This window comes from Eumetopias jubatus, unplaced genomic scaffold (genome assembly GCF_037043125.1).
Source record: "Eumetopias jubatus isolate StellerSeaLion01/CBP00866 unplaced genomic scaffold, mEumJub1_p1.0 scaffold_15, whole genome shotgun sequence".
NCBI lineage: Eukaryota > Metazoa > Chordata > Mammalia > Carnivora > Otariidae > Eumetopias > Eumetopias jubatus.
The window spans coordinates 32,485,571-32,510,292 of record NW_028274821.1 but is presented as its reverse complement, the minus strand read 5'-3'; the positions used below and the strand labels follow the sequence as shown (position 1 = coordinate 32,510,292).

Genomic DNA, 24,722 nt, shown 5'->3' with positions numbered 1-24,722 from the left:
TGGGTTTTTTTTTTTTTTTTTTTTTTGGTGTTGTCTTGCCTAGGTTTTGGTAAATTCTTACTCCTGTTCCACTCTTGGTAAACAAAGGAGTCCATGAAGAGATCAGTTGGTGTAATGGTGAAGGAAGTAGAGCAGGTAACCTGTAGAAGTGTTCAAGACCAATGGTATTTGAGTTTTATAAGCACTTCAGTCATGGCATAGCTGTTTCAGCTGCTTCTACAGATGAAGGGATAGGCTTCCTTCACCTTAGGAAGAATTTCTTCCACCACAGGAATATGGTTTCATAAAGACAGTGCAATTTTCCTGGAAGAATTTTGAAAGACACAGGCAGGCCCTTGTGAATTAGTGGATGTTCATTCAGCACAGTCCTTATTGTAATACATGTTTTAGTGACATTATCAATAATATCAAAGACGCTTCAATTCTCAGAAAGGCTAAGGTGGGGAGAATTTTGCCTTTCAGTGGGTGTGGAGTCCTATCTGAATTTTAATAATTTGAATAACTTCTCTTAATAAGGAAAGTGAAAGCTTCGGTAATTTAATAACTGCATCATAATGGGAGTCTCACATGTGTGGCTCATTCCTCTCCTGGAAGCATGATCTTATTAGGCAGAGTTAACAATAAATGGGAAAGCCAGAGAAAGTTTTCATTAAGGAAATTAGCAGTTACTCCCTCCAAATCTCTTGGTTGCTCCCGTGACCTGACTCGGCCTCCTGGCTAATGGCTGAGTGATGGCGATTCAGGTGGGCTCTAGCTTTGCTTCTGAGATGTGTTGTCTGCATTACATGTGTGACGGAGGCAGCATTTGCAGAGAGGGAGAGGATGGGCGAGGAGGGAGTTATAGTGGAAGTCACGACCCAATATTTCCAAGTCTTGGTCTCCAAACTTGACATTATTTTGATGTTTGATAGGGTGATTGCCACACTTGCCCCAAGTCTAGAATTGTACAGATGCCTAGCTCTTAGTAAGCACCTCAGAATTTACATGTTTAGTAAATGAGAGAATGGGGTGCCTGGCTGCCTGTCTGCGGAGCATGTGACTCTTGATCTCGGGGTCGTGAGTTCAAGCTCCACACTGGGTGTAGAGATTACTTAAATAAATACACTTGAAAAAAATGTGAGAGAATGAATGAATGAATGGCTAAGTAAAAACACACACAAACAGAACAAAAACAAAAACCACCCCAAAACCCCCCAAAATAGCAATTGAGAATGACAACACAGATTCTTAATCACACCTACTGAATCAAAGTTTTCAGAGGAGAAGGCTCGTAACCTGTATTTAACAAGCATCCTGCAGATGAGTCTTAACAGCCCATTGTGGGGCACACTGCCTTAAAGCAGAGGTTTCCAAACTTAGTGAGTGATAAGAGTCACAGGGAGAGTTTTTAAGACTCATAGCTTTCTGAGCCTTACTTTGGACTTCCTGAATCAGGGTGAAGATCCAAGAATCTGTGTTCCTAAGACAACTGATGGTTTTAAGATATGGGAACTACTACAGCAGAGTATGTTGGGCTGAATTTGCTCACACATGGAATTGAGGTTGGACTTAATGGGTAATGAGATTAGCTTTTTTTTTTTTTAATATCCTTTTCTGGTTTGAGTGATAGTTATATGTACATGTCAAAACTGCATTTTGCTATATGTAAATTTTACCACAAATACGTGTGAAGAGATACTGAATTCTAGTTAATAATATGCATGCTGAAGTATTTAAGGGAGAAGTGTACTGATGACTGAAGCATACTTTGAAATGCATCAAAAATAAGATGGAAGGATGAATAGATAATGTGATTAAGCTAACAGAGCATCATTGTAGAATCTAGGTGAACAGTGTATGGGTCTTAACTCTATACTCTTTTCAATATACTGTTTGAAAATGTTTATAACGTTGAGGAGGCAATCCTGTAAAGCACACAGGCATGACCCTAAAGCACCCCATGTGATTTATGCAGATCAGAATTTGGGACCCATTTAAACTTAACTGACAGATGTATCAACTTTGGGGCTGTTCGTCATCTTTTAACAGTTTCATAGAAAAAGGGTAAGAAGTGGGAAAAGGTTGTTTTTGGCTTTTGTCCAGGAAATCTCTCTCAAGTATGTGTCTTGATTCATTTTACACATGAAAACTTTTGGAAACAGAAATACCTTCAGCCTGTATTCAGTGTAAAGACAAAAGGCTTTCCATGGTAAAGGCTCAGTTTCCTCATCTATAAAATGCGGACAGTAACACTCACTTCAGGCTTATGGTTGCTATCTTGTGATTTAACTTGTGATAGGCTATGATATTTCAATTTCTCTTAATTGCAAGTAATACACAAGCATTATAGATTCTAAAACAAAGTCAAAGTGAAATAAAATCTCAGTCTCATACTTTGGTGATAACCTGTTAAATTTTAGTATTTATTCTTCAAGGTGTCTTCCTTCATAATATATATATATATAAACACTTTGTCACATTTTTTAAATAAAAATGGAATATCATTATTATGTAGCTTGCTTTTTTGACTTAATATTTTTAATGTTTACCCAATTTAGCAAATATAAATTTACATACATTTGAAGTGTCTGTAAAACTTGCTGAACTGATCCTCTGTTGTTGGATGTTAGTTTATTTCCTAAGTTTTTCTTCTTTCTTGCATAAACAGTGCTGAGATGAATCCATATATATATATGCAAATTATATACGTAAGCACATTTATCCAGTGATTTCCTTGACAAGACGAGGAGGGTCTCTTCTAAACTGGGGAGGTCAAGGTTAGTGACACAAGTTCCCCTATCTGCTTTGCAGGCTTTCATGCCCCTACCATGTCCTGGCCGGTGGCAGGGACTCTCATGGTTGAGCCTACTGAGTCAGAAGACAAGGCAGAGCTGGATAGATTCTGTGATGCCATGATCAGCATTCGGCAGGAAATTGCTGACATCGAGGAGGGCCGCATTGACCCCAGGGTCAATCCACTGAAGGTGCGTAGGCACTGGTACTCTATCCGAAACGTCCCATAATGAAGATTGGGTATGGACAGGGTGCCAGCAACCCCTGAACTCCCATCAGAAGATGAGATTATTCTTGCCTAGATTAAGACCATTCTTCTGAACAAATTCATTGCTTGCAAATTTAAATCTTCTTGAACAACATAGTAGCAGTTACTCAAGTATAAAGTGAATGTTTTGAGATATGTTTTAATATTGTTTGTCATTGTGGGACGTACATGCACCTGACTGGTTGCCAAAGGAGGGAGCAGAGGCTGAAGAGCTATCTTTTTGGGGAGTCTTATTCTATGTCTCTGTTTGATGCACTCTAGTGAGATTATTTACCTCACAAACTCTGGATAAAGACAAGTTCTTATATTGGAGTAGTTATCTCTCAGAACAACTAATTGGTACTTGGCCTTTTATAATGTTATGGCCTATTTTGGAGAAAATCTGAAACATGTTTATTGTGAGCTTGTGAGCTGTAAGTCTCTCGTTAGGTCCAGGCATTATTAAGCTTGGGGGGGGGGCTGTCATGAATTGAAAATACTATGAAGACTGTGGTTGTGCTATTATGGCCCCAAGCCAGAGAACAAGTCTGAGATGCTTGGGGAAGCTCAGGCAAGCTCCAAAGTGCCCAGCTGAAGGTGGAGTACCCAGGCCAATGGCTGGCAGGAGAAGGCATCTTGCTTATTATTATTTCTCTTTTCTGTGGATACTGCTGATTCTTTAAGGATTTAGGCCATTTTTAAAAATGGCAATAGACATCTAAAGAACATAATACTGAGTTACAAAAACAAGTGGAGAATAATACTCACAGGATGATAAGATTTTAAAATGTGCCCAACTATGCTATATGCTATTTATGCATATATGCAGTAATAGTATAAAAACAATCAGGATGGTGAACACCAAATTCGTGATAGTGGTTATCACTGGGGAGTAGGGTAAGAGATGAGATGGAGGGGTTATATATAGGCAGCTTCAAATGTATCTGCAATGTTGTTTTATTTATTTTATTTGACAGAAAGAGCCCAAGCAGGGAGAGGGGGGTGGGCAAAGGGAAAAGCAGGCTGCCCTCGGAGCAAGGAACCTGATGTGGGGCTCGATCCCAGGACTCCGGGATCATGACCTGAGCTGAAGGCAGATGCTCATCCGACTAGGCCACCCAGGCACCCCTGTTTTATTTACTGGGCCACCCAGGCCCCCCTGTTTTATTTATTTATTTTTTAAGACTTCTTTATTTTGAGACAGACAGCACAAGTTGGGGTGGGGGAGGGGCAGAGGGAGAGGGAGAATCTCAAGCCGACTCCTGGCTAAGCATGGAGCCTGGCACAGGGCTCAATCTCAGGACCCTGAGATCATGACCTGAGCCAAAACCACAGGTCAGACACTTAACTAACGGAGCCACCCAGGTGCCCCTCTGCAATGTTTATTTTAAAAGATTAAGCAAATAAACAAAATGTTGATTTATGTTGGTTGGGTGGTAGATGTTCTAATATATTACCATAACTTTCTGATATTTGAAATTTTTGACAATACAGTTTCCAATCAACATTTTTTCCCCCTTAAGGTGAAATTAAAACAACCGCCCTGTGTCCCTGGGCTTCCATCAGCTCACTGGCTGAACAAAGCACACGAGGAGAAGGCAGTATTCTCTCTAATCCCTTTCCCATCTGTGTCTGTTTCAGATGTCTCCACATTCCCTGACCTGCGTCACATCCTCCCACTGGGATCGGCCTTATTCCAGAGAGGTGGCAGCTTTCCCACTTGTAAGTTCTCCTGAAGCTTGCGTGCGCCAGGTGGTAGAGTGTTCACGTGCGTATGAACACCTATCTGATGGGGCTCCCATCCTTGCAGCCTCATTATAGTAACTGTATGTGGGACGCTTTTTTTTAAAGATTTTATTTATTTATTTGACAGAGAGAGAGAGAGAGACACACAGTGAGAGAGGGAACACAAGCAGGGGGAGTGGGAGAGGGAGAAGCAGGCTTCCTGCTGAGCAGAGTGCCAATCTGGGGCTTGATCCCAGGACCCTGGGATCATGACCTGAGCTGAAGGCAGACACTTAACGACTGAGGCACCCAGGCGCCCCAGGACACTTTTTTTAAATACAGATTTTATTTATTTATTTATTGGAGTGAGAAAGAGAGAGCTCTTGGGAGGGGGGGGGAGCAGAGAGAGAGGCACAAGCAGTGTGGGGTTCAAGCTCATGACCCTGGATCTTGACCTGGGCTGAAATCAAGAGTTGGATGCTTAACCCATTGAGCCACCCCGGCGCCCCTATATGGGACACTTTCCTAAATAGGTCATGACAAGTGATGCAGAGCACAGGCTTTGGCTTCCAGGGCTCTGAGGTCAGTGTCAGCCATAGGCTTGGGAATCCACTGGGTACACAGTGGAGGAAGACCAAATAGTCCCTGTCAAATTTCTGTTATCCAACGGGGAGACAGCCCCAAATGCACCAAATACAGTCTTTGTTTCCTTTTTGATTCTTACATGAAAAAGGTACTCCATAGTCTGGCAGGGTGGAGACAAGAGTCAAAAGTTGGATTTGGGGGGACAATAATGAAGGGGTGACTTTTAGCTTTTTTTTGTATTGGAATATAGTTGACACATAATGTTACATTAGTTTCAGGTATACCACATAGTGATTTGACAACTTGATACATTATGCTATGCTCACCACAAGTGTAGCTACCATCTGTCACCATAACAAATGCTATTACAATACATTGACTCTATTTCCTTATCCCCGACTTATCCCTTCCATACTTGGAAGCCTGTTATTTCCCACTCTTCACCCATTTTGCCCATCCCCCACACCCCCCCCTCTGGCAACTATCAGTTCTTTGTATTTAATGGGTCTGTTCCTTTTTTCTGTGTTTTTAGATACATGTAAGTGAAATCATATGGCATTTGTCTTTCTCTGTTTGATGTATTTCACTTAGCATAATACTCTCTAGGTCCACCTATGTTGTTGTAAATGGCAAGATCTCATTCTTTTTCATGGCTGAGTAATAGTCCAGTGTATATGTGTGTGCTTGCATATACATATACATACACATCTTTATCATCTGTTGGACACTTGGGTTACTTCCATATTTTGGCTACAGTAAATGCTGCAATAAAAAATAGGAGTGTGGGTTTTACCTTCTACTTTTGGGCACTTATTGGGGTTAGGCTGTGGGACATCACTGCAGTCTCCTCTTTCCTCAAGAGAAACGTTTCAGAATACCCCAGAACATTTCCATCTTTTGTCCCTTGCAGCCTTTTGTGAAACCAGAGAACAAATTCTGGCCAACCATTGCCCGGATTGATGACATCTATGGAGATCAGCACCTGGTTTGCACCTGCCCACCCATGGAAGTTTATGAGTCCCCATTTTCTGAACAGAAGAGGGCCTCTTCTTAGTCCTGTCTCCAGTTCAAGCGAATGACTTGATGTCTTTCTCTGGAGCATTTGATGAGCAAGAACTATATAATTTCCCATCCCAGACTCAACTTGGGGTTTTATATACTGTGTATATTTTTGTAATCTCTGTCAAGGTAAATGTAAATACTATTAGCATAGTGAGTGGAAACTCGTTGGAAGACCGATATGCCTCAGTGCCTGCTTCCACATGTAGCAGTTGATGTTCCAGTTGCCTTGATTAGGAGCCATTTAGTTTTTTTTTAATGGAAAATTTTGGGTGTGCTAGGAACTTTAACTTTCAATGTAGGAAGTTCAGAGACATTATAGAGGTTATACTGTAGACTTTGATAGATTCTTGGTCCAAATAAGTCCTTGTGGACTGTGCTATCTGTGAGGAATCCCAGGGCAAATGTTTACATTTTCTATACATCGAAGAAAAATTTTCTCTAATTTGCCTAATCTGTAATGCATTTCTGAGTGTTTTCCCTTTCCCATGTGTGTGGTTTCCTTTTATCTGCAATTATTAGTATTCTAATAAAAGCATTTCAATTTGAAGAATGCCTTCTAGGTTCATTTTTCATGCTTATTTCCACATAGCCTAAGTTCAGAGAGATTTGAAGGGCAATGAGAATACCCAACCCAATAGCCATTTTTACATTAATCAGTTTTGTCTAGCAGTTTTTCTCATTAGACACTTAAGTACAGAGATAATAAGCCAAGGTCTAGTGTTCCTCAGTCTTTGTTGTGCCTTCCTTTGTATGTAGTCTTCATCCTCATAGTCTTAAGATGGCTCATACATATTGACATCACATAACCATTCTAGATAGGAAAAAGGGAGAAAAACCAAAGAAAAAAGGCAAATTCCATCCACATTGACTTCTTTTGAAATGCTTTCCCAGAGACTCCACCCAGTAACTTCTGCTTGCTTTTGGCCAGAATTGTTTCACATACCACTTCTAGCTGCAAGGTAGTATGAGGAGGTCTTTTACCTGGGTATGGTAGTGCCCCAGAGGAAATCAGGAGTTTGTTAGATAAATAAAAGGGGGGATATGGGTTTCAGATAGGCAACTAGCATGTCTACCACAAAATAACTTTCCCCTAGATACAGCAAATGCTTCAGATTTTCTTCTCTGATTGTGAGCACTTGTTCGATTACTTGGTTCTTTGCATGGCAGCTTACTCAATCAACCATTATTCAAGCTGTTACAGTAGTCAACTGAAGAAAAGTCTTAGTGCTCTATTGAATGCTCTGCAAGCGGTTCACTTATTCTCAAACTTAAAACGTTTGTAGAGGGGCGCCTGGGTGGCTCAGTCGTTAAGCGTCTGCCTTCGGCTCAGGTCATGATCCCTGGATCCTGGGATCGAGCTCCACGTCAGGCTTCCTGCTCCGCGGGAAGCCTGCTTCTCCCTCTCCCACTCCCCCTGTGTTCCCTCTCTCGCTATGTTTCTCTCTGTCAAATAAATAAATAAATAAATAAATAAGTTTGTAGAACAATTTATTTCAGCCTAACTAAGCAGTAGAGAAATGATGGGATCCATGTTTGTTTGTTTTTACATTGTAATTAAATGGTTAATATTTATTGAGTTCTTCTCTGGGGTTAGGTACTATTTGAAGTGTTTAAAATGTATTATCTCATTGGAACCTCACAAGAGTCCACTTTTACACAGAGGGTACGGCGATATGCCCAATGCCACACAGCTGATTAGAGGGAGAACCTGAATCTGAACCCAGGCTGCAGAACTCCAGTGGCAGTTGGTCAAAACAGGTTACCACACTGCCATGGTCACTAAATCCCTGGAGATCTGCCCTCCCTGAGCTGGAAACCAGGCTCTCAACACATACGAGCCATCAGGGTATGGAATAGCCCCTTCGGAGGAAGGACAGCATATGGAAACAAATCATCAAAGGTGAACAGCAGCTCTTTTCTTTTCACTGTAAAGTATATCAGAGGCAAATGCAGGTGATTAAATATTCAAATTCTCCTTCACTATTAAGTTGCTCGTATGTTCACCTGATGCTTGTGCACATCTTTCCCACCTCTGGGTCTTTGCCCAAGTGGTGTCCTCCACCTGGAGCACTCTCCCCTGCTCCCTTTGCTTTACTGGCTCCTGTTTGCTCATTTTAGCATTTCCTCAAGAAGGTCTTCCACAGTCCCCCCCATTCCACCCCCTGAGTAGCTATGAGCAAGCGGAACCAGGTTTCATACGTGAGGCCGGCTGAACTGGAGTTCTGGCCCGCTTCAAGGAATGGGTCAGCTACAGGTAAGGGCCTGGAAACCAAGGTGAGCCCAGGACAGTCGAGTTAAGCGACTGCCTTCGGCTCAGGTCATGATCTCAGTCCTGGGATCGAGTCCCACATTGGGCTCCTTCCCCAGCGGGGAGGCTGCTTCTCCCTCTGCCTGCCACTCCCCCTGCTTGTACTCTCCCTCTCTCTCCCTCTGGCAAATAAATAAATAAAATCTTTAAAAAAAAGAAAAAGAATATCCTGGACCTAGGGGGCCCTGGGTGGCTCAGTTGGTTAAGCGGCTGCCTTCGGTTGGGGTCATGATCTTAGGGTCCTGGGATCAAGCCCCATATCGGGCTCCCCACTCAGTGGGGAGTCTGCTTCTCCCTCTCCCTCTGACCCTCGTCCCTGCTTGTGCTGTCTCAAATAAATGGATAAAATTTTGGTCTTGGATCTAAAATAGAAGAGGAGTCTTGGATCTAAATAGAAGAGGAGCTTCAGGAAAGAGCAAATCCTGAATAGTTTAGGGATGAGGATCGGTGGGAATCAATTTCTGAGCCCTCCCAGGGGCTAAATGGTTCACACCAAAACCTGCCCTACCTTCAACAGGAAGGGACTGTTACGCTTAGGGATTGTGTGGAGAAATCAAGAATTCATTTAGAAAAAAAAGAAAAAGGTCTTCCATACCTCTGTGAAATGTGCTATTTTGTATCTTGGCACTCAGCTTGCTGGCCTTTACCCTTAGCACAGTAATTACCGTTTCCTTGGTTTTCTTCTGCCTCACCAGACTAAGTTCCCTGAGAGCAGGGACCATATCTCATTCATCATTGGATTCCCAGTGCTGAGCCAGGGTCTTCCACAGAGGGTATGTTCAACAGCAGGAAATAGGAATTGAGTAAAGGAATGATCTTTTATCTTAAAGAGGGACACTGTCATGGAAACCAGTATTTCCTGCTGCAAAGCCTACTGCAAGTAGTTGTTAAAGTACAAAATGTCAGGCCTTAAAGACAAGGCACATAGGCTTTGTACAGGATGCCCGCCCCCCCATCCCCACCTCTTTTTTATTGTAAAATATACATAAAATTTACCATTTAAAATTATTCAATTCAGTAGCATTAAGTATTCATAATATTCATATTCATAATATTCATAATATTCATTCAGTAGCATACAGTGTTGTGTCAAATGTGCCTTTTGAGCAGTTTTGAAGATGAGGATCTGAGGTAGACATGCACATTCTTCATATAAATGGGGCTCTGCCCTCTGCCTTCTCCCAACCATGGGGCCGGCCACTGTTGGAACAATCATTGCCTTGCTGCTGTGTATGATAGAGGGCAAGGGACCAGTGTGGAAACCCCATGAAACCTCTATATAAGTATAGGGGCCAAGTTTTCCAATGACAAAACTGGTGCCTATCATCCAAATAAAGGATGTAGGTACCACTTTTGGGTACAAGAAGCCATCTGGGACAAGTAGTTTGGGAGCTGAGATGTTAGCACTTTTAGAGGTTCACAGGGCTCTGGGTCAGAATGTTTAGTAGGGTTTTTAATTGGCCAAGGTCAGGTATGTGTCCCAGGGCAGTGATTTTCAAACCTTAGTGTGTACAGACTACTAGCAGGGCTTGGTAGGCCCTGGCCTCAGAGTTTGATACAGTTCTTAGGCAGAGCCAAAGAATCTGCATTTCTAACATGTTCCAGGTAGTACTTCTCAGCCTTCTTTGTTCACATTTCAGACAGTAAAGGATGGGTTTTGGGAGGCTGAAGGTGGGTAAGAGGCTGAACTTTGTCAGCCTTGCATTTTTTGTGCAAATCTTACCATTTCGAAAAAAATCCCTCTTTCCCTTGCTTTCATTGAGGATCCTATGGCAGGAGGAGGCTGTTCAGGAGTAGAAGCAAACCAGCGCTTTGGCCACACTCTCTGATCTGGTAGGCTTGTTCCTACCAGTATTGCATCAAGGATCAAGGAATTTTTTTTTTTTTTTTGAGTTCAAAATAATCAGCTTTATTGTTAATAAAGCTGATTGGTAAATGCTGTTTTAATTGAGACCATGAAGGCTTGCTCTCCATCTTTGTCCCTCCAATGCTTCACCAATCTAAGCCTGGGATACCCACTCAAGGAAGCAGTCTGAGTCTGTAGAGCAGATGCACCAGGGCAGAAGTGCTGCCCCATGCTGATCCCAGGTGAACAGGGAGGATACAAAGGGGGGGGGGGTCTCCCCAGTGCTAGTGGAGTACCATGGATGAACTGTCTCCTCTACAGATAGCAGTGAGAAGTAGGCCAGGAGGGAGGACTGTCCCATTACCTGAGGTCATTCCATGAAGAAAACAAAATCCCTGAAGCAGGAGTTAGTACTCAACACACAGTATACCACTCTAGTATATCTGTTTAATTTCCTGCTGATGAGGGTAGTGCAGGATGGCAATTAGAGTAATTGCTCTGGAGTCAGATCCCAGCTTCCCCATATCCTAGCTGTATGACCTTAGGATAAATGGCATCTCTCAGCCTGTCTTCTTACCTGTAAAATGATATTACCTACCACTCCTAGGTGAAGTTTCAATATATTGCTCCAAACAGTGCCTGACACAACGTAAGTGTTAAGTGTTAGCTCTTATTCTCAACTCCAACCCCAGTTTGACCTACCTTGCATTCAGATCCATTTCCTTTCCTTTTCTTGCCATTCCTAAGCACCCTTTTCCTCTGGACGGCCAGAGAAAGTAGAAGGAATATGGGCTGTGACTTCATACAAATCTAGACTGAATTCTCATGCCAATTGTTTCGAGACAATAGGCAAATTCATCCTTTCTGCACTTCAGTTTGTTAAGGTGTAAAATAACAATAAAGTACTTACTTTAATCAGGCTTGTTGTAAGGATTAAATGAGATAACACAAAGTGAGCACTTAGCATAGTGTCTGGCACCCAGAAATCATGAACTTTTATTTTGCAAATTCTGACTGAGCCATTTTGTACCAGGCACCATTCTAAATGATACCTCCTTCATGGAGCACCAATGCTAGATGGACAAACGGACCACATCAATCAAGACTTGAGTGTTAAATACTCTTTAGAAAACGAAAATAAAATGGTATGTGTGGGGGATCTGGGACCCTTTCACATTGGGTAGGTAGGGAAGGATTCTCTGAGGTGATTTTCCAACTAAAATCTAAACAAAAAAAGAAGAGTCATAACTTGATGTGGGGAAAGGGTAGCGGGAGTGTTCAGGAATAGAGAGAAGCATGTTTGAAGCACATTAGTATCTCCATTGTAGCATTTGGTTATTTTCATATGTAAAGGGCTGAATCCCTGGATAGGGGAGAGAGAAGAGGAATAAAAGCTGAGGTTGGGGAGAGTGTGGGACTTCTAGGAGTTAGGAATGGTGAGGAGGGGTTTTAGCCTAGAGTCAAGATCACAGGGAATGGAAATAGGGTCTAGAGAAGAAAGGGACCCTGACTCAGGTGAAGGGCTTTGAGGAAAAAGAAAAGGAGAAAAGAAATGGGGTGGGTGGAGGTCCTTGGGTCAGGAAGAGACGGAAGGATCTGTAATGGAGGACAAGAAGGCAGACAGTAGGATAGAAAGTGGGAGAAAGTTGCAAGAAGGAAATGGGGGAGGAAATAGGAAGAGCCTCTGGTAAGGATGGGGAGAAGGAAAGGATTAAGATGTGGAAAGAGAAAGAATATCATCAGCTCAATAACCAGACAGAAGAGTCAGGAAGTGGTGGGGTAGGAGAGATGGGAGAAGGCTCTCCACAGCGGGAAGTAAGAGAAAGGAGTCAGGAGCATGAGAAATAAGGCATGGGTCAGAAAGTGAGAGAGGACTCCACCAAATTAGGAAGTTGACAGGGAGCAAGACGAGAATGGGGAAGAGGGATGGTTAAAAAGGATGTTGAGTGCAATTCTGGGAGGGGCGTAGGTCAACAGCAGGGTGACCTCTTGGTGAAGGGGTAGAGAGAGAAGCCCATGGTTGGAAGGGAAAGTCTTTTTTGGAAACCAACTAGACAGCCAGATTGTTGAGCTAAGGGAGCCTAAATCTGAGGCCGTAGGTAGGGAAGTGGGAGGCAGGGAAGGCAATGCCCTGGGGTTAGAATGTCTGCAAAATTGAAAACTGAGCCCAGGTTGCAGCAAAGCCCTGAGGAGAGGGCTGGTGGAAACTTCCCGGGACCATTGCAATAACCCAGAATGGGAGGCTGAGGTGCTGGAAGGCCCACTTGTTCAATACCAATTGTATATGTATACAGGTACCCTGATATGCATGATTTGTGTAGTGTGTTTATATACATCAGAGTATGATGTGCTTTTCCTGCTGTGGCTCTTTTCTTCCTGCTCCTGTTCATATGCAGTTCACATTGCTTGCTTCACTGAATGCCGATCTTATCCTCCCCTCCTCCCTCCTCATGCCCTGGAGTCCTTCCAGCTCAGGGGTGCCTCCCTACTGTTGCTTTACCTTGCCAAGCTCCAGCCAGCCAATTTTGTATACGTTGTTCCTCTCATCCCCATAGCTCCTCCCCACCTCTCATACATACAACTCACTGGGGATGGAAAGAAGTCTCTGATATTAAAGAAGTTACAATCTGTGCTCTCAAATCACCCATCCCCAAATTTGGAAAAAATGTAGTCATTTTGCGACAGGGGATGGACTCTGGTGCCTGGGACTGGTAAGGGATACCTTTTCCATAAAAGCAGTGTTGCTAAATTATGGTTTAATAGGCTTTTATACGCTAACCTGAGAACCTACGCCTTTCCTCTGTATCATTGCTCCTATAGGTAATATTTGTACAAATTCATACAAATAAGATTATTGCATTTTTCAACCTACATCGAGTCAAAGATCGTGGCCATCATTCTTTTACAAATTAGCTTCTAAAATGCAAGTTGGAGACTGCCTGTAATTTCTTCTAAATTCAACAGAATTGATGGAGGGTTGAAAAAAATCAAGTACAGATTTTTTTAAATGGACCTATCTGACTCTCTGGGTGTCTGGACCTCTCTTATTGAGGCCCAGGGTTTTCAGAACCAATGCAAGAGAAATTTTAGTGTGCTTCTGATATGTTTGTTGCACTGTGCTTTAACCTTACCAATAAAAGTGTTATCAATCAGGGTGTGGCATGTCTATAACGGCACTTCTGAAGATCATTTGAAAAAAAAAAAAACCAACTTGGTGAGATTCTGAAGATTTAAGTGCTTTAAGTAACAGCCAAAGTTATAAATTTCCAGAAAAAAGGGTGTAATCCAACAGCACCAGGAGCGATGTCAGTCATCCTAAAAACATGCAGACTTTCCCCCAACAGTGCTGCCACTGGGAACTTGATCCAAAACGGCTACACGCTGCAGTAGGAGCAGCCAAAGCAGAATTAGATGCAAACAGATCTTTTTTAAAAGTCTGGGCATAAAGAATGGAAAGAAAAAAATAACTTGCTTATGTTCAAGACATTCTATCCAATGTGAACTACAGAGGAATATTAAAGTTTCCCAAAATAGAAAAACTAGATATCTTTATTGGTTAAAAGAAGCTGCTTGAAATGCATTCCAAAAGACAATGAGGAAAATACTTTCCATGGAAAGAGACAGCTGGGTAAGCTATTAAATAAATTTGCAAATAGCAAAGGAGTGAGTATAGTATGTGATGCCAGCCATGTTGGAAGGGAGGAGGTGGATTGTGGAGGTCAGCACTTTTTCTGTACTTTGTCGAAAAGACAGGCTTTAGCGTGGGACAGTACCTGTCATTCAGAAAATTGCTGTTAATCTGAAATCTAATGCTCCTAAGCATGAGATGGTGAAAGGTGCCACAGTTAAACAGGCTCAGTACAGTTAAGACAATTTCAGTATTTCCCAGAAATTAGTTGCCTTTAAGAATGAAACCCAAGGTTTTTATAGTATGAAAATGAGAAGAGACTCTAAAAGAAATATGCATCAGGCAATAACCATTTGGATATTTTTAGATAAAATTTAGTCAGGTTGCACATGAGTTCTCTTTAAGATAGTGTCCAAACCTGGTTTTCAAAGAAGGGCAAAAGGATGTGGTATAAATTAAAAGTAAATACTGTAGTAAATAAACAAAACAGTGACGCAAAAAAAGTAGTAGAAAGTAACACATAGCCTTGAGTTTAAATTTTATCTGCTGCCAACTACCCGTGACTTAGGGTGAGTAACTCTCTGAAATCACTTTACCTTGTCTGTAAAATGGACATAATGCCATTTACCTCCAAAGTGTGCATGAGAAGTGAAGTGATGAAAAATGACAGCACTCTTCTTTTTGGACACACACTCCACAGATGTGGGAACTGTTACTATCCCTGCTGCAAACAGACAGGTTGGGAAGATACTCTTCTTCCCCCCAATTAAAAACAAACAAAAAACAGGAAAATAAGAACTGGTTATCGAGGAAGAAAAAGGAAACCTCCAGGTGGCAGAAATGAGAGGGAACCCATAAGGCCTGAAACCATCTGGGCCATGGAGGAGGCTGGACTAGATGTGTGTCTTAGGATTGGGGTTTCAGTAATGCCAGGGAATGAATGTTAGGAATCAAGGCTGTATTTATAATAGATAGTAAGGAGCAGAAATGAGGCATGTTCAAAACTGGGAAAGCCTGTTCCAATAGGAGAACTGAAATATCAGTATCTACTGGCCCAAGGTCATAGCAGAAAACAAAGCTTTCCATCCGAGGCCATGGGTGGAAACAAAGATTCAATACAATTCACATAACAACTGGTTCAGTTTCAGGAAACCTATAAAGGCCCTAGAAGAAACAAATCTAAAAATTTCTCCAAAGGAAGTGACTGCACCCAGAAATAAACCATAAGGAAAACCCTCTTGAGAAGAAAATGCCACAGAAGATGAGCTCACAAATTTACAAAACATAATGAAATTCAACGTTAAGTACCAACAAATGGCAGAATTCTTACTTAAGGAACTGGAAATGACAGAAAGAAAACAACTTTGAAATAAATATGTTTTAAATGCTCAAAGAGAAAACACAAGGACTAAAATCCACAAATGAGAACAGGAGATTATGAAACAAGAATAGATAAATGTGAAAAGAAAATTACAAGAAAATAGTTCTTAAAATCAAATATAACTTATTTAGATGGTTAAACTAGGCTAGACTAAAAAAGAAAATTCAGTGAATTATAAGAAAGATATGAGCAATCACCTAGAATATAGCTGAGAGTGGGTAAAGAGATGAAAAATGTAAGAGATGTTAAGGTAAAGCAGATCAAGAAGGAGACAGAGGAAAAGCACAATGTTTTTAGGAGAAAGTAAAAAATTGCCAGAATGAAGACATGCTTCCCAATTTAAAGGTATACAATGAGTCCCAATACAAGCAAATAAAAACTAATCCACACCTAGATGGATTTCAGTGAAACTCAGAAGCTATTAAAGAAGCTACATCCTTCAAAACAATGACAAATTGACATCCAACTGTTTTCAGCAATTAGAAATGTCAGAACACAATGGAATGTCTATAAGATGCTGAAGAAAGAAAGCTAGCAACTTAGATCTATACCAAACCAATTTTTCTAACAGTGTGAAAAATAAAGAGGACATGCAAAGACTGAGAAAATTTACTGAAAATAGACATTCACTGGAAGGTCTATGATACAAAAACATCTCTAAGTATTCAACAAGAAATATTGAGCAAAGAAATAGACAAAACTTGTCAGTAAATCGGTAAGTCACACATTTTAAAAAACAACTTAGGTCTTAAAGAGGTTTTTTTTTTTTTAAGATTTTATTTATTTATTTGACAGAGAGATAGACAGAAGAGCACAAGCAGAGGGCATGGCAGAGGGAGAAGCAGGCTCTGTACTGAGCAGGGAGCCTGATGCAGGACCCAATCCCAGGACCCTGGGATCATGACCTGAGCCGAAGGCAGACGCTTAGCCATCTGAGCCACCCAGGCGCCCTCAGGTCTTAAAGAGTTCTAACTAAAATAATAAACACATGGAAAATAGATCAGAAAAGGTATCTGAAGGGCAATAAAAATAGGGTGAGATTATTCAGGAAAAAAACAGACAATGATCATTTTATAAATATTTACATGCTCTAAAGTATAGGTATGTTGAAAACTTAAGAATGAATACAAAAATGTGCTATGGTGAGCACTGTGAATTGTGTAAGACTGCTAAATCACAGACCTGTACCTCTGAAACAAATAATACATTATATGTTAAAAAAAAAAGATAGGAAGGGAAAAATGAAGGGGGGAAAATCGGAGGGGGAGACAAACCATGAAAGACTATGGACTCTCAGAGACAAATTGAGGGTTCTAGAGGGGAGGGGGTGGGGGGATGGGTTAGCCTGGTGATGGGTATTAAAGAGGGCACGTTCTGCGTGGAGCACCGTGTGTTATACGCAAACAATGAATCATGGAACACTACATCAAAAACTAATGATGTATGGTGATTAACATAAAAAAGAAAAAGAATGAGTACAAAATTGGGGCAGCTGGGTGGCTCAGTCGGTTGCACGCCTGACTCTTGACTTCAGCTCAGGTCATAATCTCAGGGTCCTGGGATGGAGCCTTGCTTTGGCTTTCTGCTCAGTGAGGAGTGTGCTGGTCTCTCTCTCCCTCTCTTTCTCAAATAAAAAATAAAATTATAAAAGAGTAAAAAATAATAATAACTGATTGAATATGTGAATAACTTTTGGTCCAGTGCAAGGGGAAGAGGGCAGGTTCAAACCCTCTTTAAAGGTAAGGACAAGAAGGAAAGGCAAGTCAGGAATTATACCTGCTCTTTTCATAATAAAAATAAATAGAAAACAAAATGCAACGAGAGCAGTAAGTCTAAATATTTCAGTATAATAAATTTACCTTTTTTATTTTTTATTAAAGATTTTTTATTTATCTGACAGAGAGAGACACAGCGAGAGAGGGAACACAAGCAGGGGGAGGGGGAGAGGGAGAAGCAGGCTTCCCGCCAAGCAGAGAGCCCAATGTGGGGCTCGATCCCAGGACCCTGGGATCATGACCTGAGCTGAAGGCAGACGCTTAATGACTGAGCCACCCAGGCGCCCCTAAATTTACCTTTTTTAAAAGAGAAGACTATAAAAAAATTAAAAAAACAAAAAAAACAAAAAAAAAAAAAGAGAAAACTAACCCAAAGCATAGAGTTGGTGAAAAAGCAAAATGCAGAATACAATATACCATTTACATAAAACTTAACACTTGAAATACTGTATTTTATGAATACCTATATATGAATACATAGTAACAAGTAAAACTGAGAAGGCATCACTAAATTGAGGATAATTTCCTCGGATGGGGGAGGGAAATATGGGCAGGATGAGGAATGAAAGTTGTCAACTTCATTTGTAGTATTTTGGCTTTATTTAAAAACAAATATGTTAACTATGATACTGAGTAGTCTATATGCAAAGTGTTTGTTACAATTTCTTTGTAATTTTTCATATATTAAAAACAAGCAGGCAGGGGCACCTGGGTGGCTCAGTTGGTTAAGCATCTGACTCTTGATTTTGGCTCATGAGATTGAGCATTTGGTTGGAGTTTGGGCTCCGCACTCAGCAGGGAATCTGCTTCTCTCCCTCTGCCCCTCTCCCTCGTGTGCTCTAATAAATCTTTAAAAAAAAAAAAGCAAAAACCCCAACAGGGATAGAACATGGCATAGATGTTACTTTCCTACCCCTGGCTCATGTGTGTTTTATAATAAAAGGAAATTATCTTATTGGTTGGTTTGTAGGAAAGTTTTAATATTACTTAGTATAGTGGGTCTGATACATAAGTGCTTAATGTTAGTTTCCTCTCAAATAGAGTTCCTTTAATGTTAAATGTATTTTGGTTTCTTAGTAGATAAAAATCCGTTTTTGAAAGGCTACTTGGGGGACTTCAAGATTCACACAAGTTAAAGTAAGTATATTCCACTCTATCCCTGCTGCTAAATATAACTAAAAACCCTGGATGAAATACATAAAGCAACAATCAGGACTCTGAAAGGTGAGAAAATGGTAGCCTGGCTAGGCATTTTGGAACTTGAGGAATGATCTGGCAGTAAGTTTCCTGGGGTTCTTCTTTTGCCTTCTTTTTACCTTCTCTTGGCCTGGGTGCAAAGGAAGTCTACCACCCAAAAACATCAATGGGCATTGCTACCTGCTGCTGCCCCCGCCCCCCGCCCGCCCCCCACAAAGCCTGCCCTCAAAGCCAAAGGAATGGGAACAGGGTGACCTGTAGGAAAAACCCAGTTGATTTCCTGTCCCACTCCTGGTGAACACCCATTCCCCTAGGCACTGATGTGGCCAGGCCCATGGGGAGGAGCTTTGCAGCCCACCCTGCCCTGCACTAAGTGACCAACTGCAAAGAGGCAGCACCTTAACCATCTCCACTGGAGATTGAAGGAGAATTATAGAGAGAAGGGAGCTGGAGAAAGGGTTCCTTTAAATCTGTATATGAAGTCTTGGGGAGTTCCTCAAGCAGACCATGCATGAAATTAACCATAATCAACACAGCAAAATGAACTATGAGTGGACTATTGCCTAGGTTTCAGATTGGCTTCTGGGTAAGACCCAAGTGGATGCAGACCAGAATAGCAATGCAAACAAAAGCTTAGAAAATTAAATTGACAATGAACCACATAAGTGGGACAGAATACGCATTCTGAACCTAAACGGTTTGACTGTCTTATAAAATAGAAGATTTAAATAGGAACAAGAATTTCATAATACTCAAAATGTGCAGGATACAATGCAAAATTACTCATCATATCAAGACCAGGAAAATCCCAATTTGAACAAGAGATTTACAGAAGACCCAAACAAATTTTATTTTATTTATTTATTTCTAAAATATTTATTTATTTGACAGAGACACAGTGAGAGAGGGAACACAAGCAGGGGGAGTGGGAAAGGGAGAAGCAGGCTTCCCGCTGAGCAGGGAGCCTGATGCGGGGCTTGATCCCAGGACCCCAGGATCATGACCTGAGCCGAAGGCAGACGCTTAATGACTGAGCCACCCAGGTGCCCCCAAATTTTATTTTTTTTAAAGATCTTATTTGAGAGAGAGCAAGCACAAGCAAGGGGGAGTGGCAGAGGGAGGGGGAGAAGCAGGCTCCCCACTGAGCTGGGAGCCCGATATGGGACTCAATCCCAGGACCCTGGGATCACGACCCGAGCCGAAGGCAGACACTTAACCTACTGAGCCACCCAGGTGCCCTTCAAACAGAAATTCGCTATGCTTTCCACTTGTATCATTTTTCATCTATGGCAATTCACCAGAGATCTTTAAAAAATATCTGTATTTTCTTAAGGAGAGAATGCTATTGAGTTAAATTCCTGGGTATGAGGGAAAGAATACTTTCAGAAACAAAGTGAATTCAGGGTTAGGTCATTAGAGATTTTTTTTTTTTTTAAATAGGTTTCACACCCAGTGAGGAGCCCAATGTGGGGCTCGAACTCATGATTGTGAGATCAAGACCTGAGCTGAGATTGAAACCAACACTCAACTGACTGAGCCACCCAGGTGCTCCAGTCATTAGAGATTTTTTAAAAAAGACTTACGTATTTGAGAGAGAGAGAGAGAGAGAGGAGAGAGAGGCAGAGGGAAACACAAGCAGATTCCGTGCTGAGCATGGAGCCTGACTTGATGCTTGATCCCACACCAGTCATTAGAGACCTTAATTGAGTCTATCAATAAGGTGATCTTACCTAAACTAGGGCATTTTATTTTTCAAAAAGATTTTATCTGGGGGCACCTGGGTGGCTCAGTTGGTTGAGCGTCTGCTTTTGGCTCAGGTCATTATCTCAGGGTCCTGGGATCGAGCCCTGAGTCTGGCTCCCTGCTCTGCGGGGAGCCTGCTTACCCCTCTCTCTCTGCCTGCAGTTCCCCCTGCTTGTGCTCACTCTCTCTGTCAAATAAATAAAGTCTTAAAAAAAAGATTTTGTTTAGAGAGAGTTCAAGAGCAAGCAGGTGAGTGGGGGAAGGGACAGAGGGAGAGGGAGAGAATCTCAAGCAGACTCCCTGCTGAGTGTGGAGCCCAACGTGGGGCTCGATTCCACGACTGAGATCATGACCTAAGCAGAAATCAAGAGTCAGATGCTTAACCCACTGAGCCACCCAGGGACCCCTAAACTGGGGCACTTTATATATTTTTAGATTTCATTTAAATTCTAGTTAACATACAGTGTATTATTAGTTTCAGGGGTAGTATTGAGTGATTCATCAGTTGCATACATCAGTTGCTGATTACATCACGTGCCCTCCTTCATGCACATCACCCAATTACCCCATCCCCCACCCACCTCCCCTCCAGCAACCCTCAGTTTGTTTCCTAGAGTTGAGTCTCTTATGGTTTGCCTCCCTCTCTGTTTTGATCTTATTCTCCCTTCCCTTCCCCTATGTTCATCTTTTTTGTTTCTTAAATTCCACATATGAATGAAATCATATATTTGTCTTTCTCTGACTTATTTTGCTTAGCATAATACCCTCTAGTTTCATCCACATTGTTGCAAATAACAAGATCTCATTCTTTTTGATGGCTAATATTCTTTTGTGTGTGTGTGTGTGTGTGTGTGTATCTTCTTTATACCATTCATCTGTCAATGGACATGTGTTCCTTCCAAGTTTTGGCTATTGTGGACATTGCTGCTATAAAAACATTGGGGTGCATGTGCCCCTTTGAATCACTTTTTGTAGCCTTTGGATAAATCCGTAGTAGTGCAATTGCTGGATCACAGGGTAGTTCTATTTTTAATGTTAAGGAAACTTCATGCTGTTTTCTAGAGTGGCTGTACCAGTTGCATTCCCACCAATAGTGCATGAGGGTTCCCCTTTTCCTACAGCCTCACAAACACCTGTTGTTTCTTGTGCTGTTGATTTTAGCCATTCTGACAGGCGTGAGATGATATCTCACTGTAGTTTTTATTTGCATTTCCCTGGTAACCAGTGATGTTGAGTTTTTCATGTGCATGTTAGCCACTTGTATGTCTTTCGTGTGTATGTTAGCCATTGTATGTCTGTTCATGTCTTCTGCCCATTTCTTGACTGGATTTTTTGTTACTTTTGGTTGCTGAGTTTGAGGAGTTCTTTATAGATTTTGGATACTAGCTCTTTATCTGTCATTTGCAAATATCCTCTCCCATTCTGTCAGCTGTCTTTTGGTTTTGTTGACTGTTTCCTTTGCTGTGCAAAAGCTTTTTATCCTGATGAAGTCCCAATAGTTTATTTTTGCTTTTGTTTCTCTTGCCTCTGGAGACGTGTCTAGCAAGAAGTTGCTGCAGCCAAGGTCAAAGAGGCTCCTGTGTTCTCCTGTATGATTTTGATGGATTCCTGTCTCATATTTAGGTCTTTTATCCATTTTGAATTTATTTTTGTATATGGCATAAGAAAGTGGTCCGGGGTTCAGTTAAGCATCTGACTTTGGCTCAGGTCATATTCTCAGGGTCCCAGGATCAAGCCCCACATAGGGTTTCCCGCTTAGCAGGGAATCTGCTTAAGATTCTCTCCCTCTGCCCCTCCCCCCACTTTCTCTCAAATAAATATTTTTTAAAAAGATTTTATTTGAGAGAGAGAGCACATGCACACCCATAAACGGGGTGGGGGGGAGAGGAGGAGGGAGAAGCAGACTCCGCACTGAGCAGGGAGGCTGACGTGGGGCTCAATCCCAGGAACCTCAGATCATGACCTGAGTCAAAGGCACATGCTTAACCGAGCCACCCAGGTGCCCCAAATAATACCTTTAAAAAAAAAAAAAAAAGTGGTCCAGTATCATTCTTCTGCATGTGGCTGTCCAATTTTCCCAACACCATTTGTTAGACTATCTTTTTCCCTTTGGGTATTCTTTCCTGCTTTGTCGAAGATGAGTTGACTATACTGTTGAGGGTCAATTTCTGGGCTCTCTATTCTGTTCCATTGATCTATGTGTCTGCTTTTGTGCCAGCACCATGCTGTCTTGATGATTACAGCTTTGTAATAGAGGTTTAAGTCTGGAATTGTGATGCCTCCAGATTTGGTTTTCAACATTACTTTGGTTATTTGGGGTCTTTCCTGGTTCCATACAAATTTCAGAATTGTTTGTTCCAGTTCTGTGAAAAATGCTGGTGTTATTTTGAGAGGGACTGCTGAGACACTATACAAGAGGAAAAGTGAATTGTATTCATAATCACTCTGTAATAACGAATACAACTTGGGTTTGTCCTGGGCAAACTGACACTTAGGGCTACCCTATCTGTATTAGTCATGTATTGCTACATAACAGATTACCCCAAAATTTAGTGATTAAAAACAACATTCCTTATCACAGTTTCTGTGGGTATGGAATCCAGTAGCAGCTTAGCTGGGACCTCTGGCTCAGGGTGTCTCAACTGGAATGAATGGTGAAGTCACCTCAAGGCTCAACTGGGGAAAAATCCACTTCCAAGCTCACTCCCGTGGCTTTAGGACCTTGTTGGCTATTGGCTGGAGACAAGTTTCTTGCCACATGGGCCTCTCCATAAGGTAGCTCAAAACACAGGAGTTAGCTTCTCTGAGTGAATAAGAGAGGGTACCCAAAATGGAAGCCACATTAGTTTTAATCTAACTTTGGAAGTGATATCCCATCACTTTGGCTACATCCTATTCATTACAAGAATAAGTCCAGGGGTGCCTGGGTGACGCAGTCAGTTAAGTGTCCAACTCTCGGTTTCAGCTCAGTTCATAATCTCGGAGTCATGAGATCGAGCCCCACATTGGGTTTCATGCTCAGCGTGGAGTTTGCTTAAGACTCCCTCTCGGGATGCCTGGGTGGCTCAGTTGGTTAAGCATCTGCTTTTGGCTCAGGTCATGATTCCAGGGTCCTGGGATCGAGTCCCGCATTAGGCTCCTTCCTTGGCAAGGAGCCTGCTTCTCCTTCTGCCTGCCTCTCCCCCTGCTTGTGCTCATGCTCTGACAAATAAAATCTTAAAAAAAAAAAACTCTCACCCCACCCCTGCTCTCTCTAAAATAAGTAAATAATAAATCTTAAAAAAAAAAAAAACAAGTCTAGCCCACACTCAAAGGGAAGAGATTACAACAGGGAATGAAGATGAGGTGCTGGAGATCATCAGGGACCATCTTACAGGTTGCCTACCACACCATCAACCAATCAATAGCTTGTAGTCAACTGACTTCGAGATGAAAAAATTTAAACATAGTGGAAGTTCTAGTTCTAAATTATTAAAACACTAATTAAAAAAATTCAATTCCTTGTCTACTGAGAAACTGAGGAATTTAGGAATGCTTCCATTAGGATAGGCTAGGTCATGTTAACTCAAAAACGTCAGGTTGTTAAAAAGATTTACTTCTCACTCATGGTTACCTGTCCCTTGTAAGCTGGGCAGGGGAACTCTATATCATCCTCACTCTGGGACCCATGTTATTAGAAAAGCTGTCTGGGTACTACTGATCTCCATGGAAGGGAGAAAAAAAAAAAAAACCAAACAACTCTGGAAGGCGATGAAACACTCTGTCTTGGGCGCCTGGGTGGCTCAGTTGGTTAAGCGACTGCCTTCGGCTCAGGTCATGATCCTGGAGTCCCGGGATCGAGTCCTACATTGGGCTCCCTGCTCAGCAGGGGGTCTGCTTCTCCCTCTGACCCTCTTCCCTCTCGTGCTATCTCTCATTCTCTCTCAAATAAATAAAATCTTTAAAAAAAAAAACAACACTGTCTTGAAGTGACACACAGCATTTATTAAACAGCTCACTGATTAACTGGTCACATGACCCTAGCCAACCACAAGGAGGCTAAGATATACAATCCTAACACATGCACTTGAGAGCCAGAAATACCAGAAGAACAGTACTGATGACTACCCATCATTCTGGTCACTATATATTCAACCCACTCCTGTGTCCACAGAAGCTACATATCCTCCAGAATGGTTACAATGAAGAGGACAAAAGCAAAGTGTTAGTATGTGGGGCAACCAGAACTCTCATACATGATTGGCAGGAGTGTAAAATGGTATAAACCACTTGAGAACATCTCTTCATTTGTTTTGAGTAAATACTAATGAAATTGATGGATTATATGGTAAGAACATATTTGATAGGAAACTTCCAAACTATTTCCCAAAGACTTACAGATGAAAGTTCATAGCAGCTATTTATAATAGCAAAATCCTAGAAACTCAAATATCCATCACCAGATGAATAAACA

General features: G+C 41.7%; 2 protein-coding genes across 4 annotated transcripts in view; one reads left to right on the top strand and one right to left on the bottom strand.

Moving 5' to 3' along the window:
- Window positions 1-6,855, top strand: part of GLDC (glycine decarboxylase) — a 98,626-nt gene extending 91,771 nt beyond the window's left edge. The window contains exons 23-25 of the mRNA XM_028107310.2: window positions 2,791-2,963; window positions 4,661-4,741; window positions 6,240-6,855. Of these exons, the coding sequence (XP_027963111.1) occupies window positions 2,791-2,963; window positions 4,661-4,741; window positions 6,240-6,383 (398 nt within the window). The 3' untranslated portion in view covers window positions 6,384-6,855. The remainder of the gene's footprint in view (window positions 1-2,790; window positions 2,964-4,660; window positions 4,742-6,239) is intronic.
- UHRF2 (ubiquitin like with PHD and ring finger domains 2) overlaps window positions 1-24,722 on the bottom strand; it is a 138,055-nt gene that overhangs the window by 22,370 nt on the left and 90,963 nt on the right. The gene's annotated exons all lie outside the window — the stretch shown is intronic.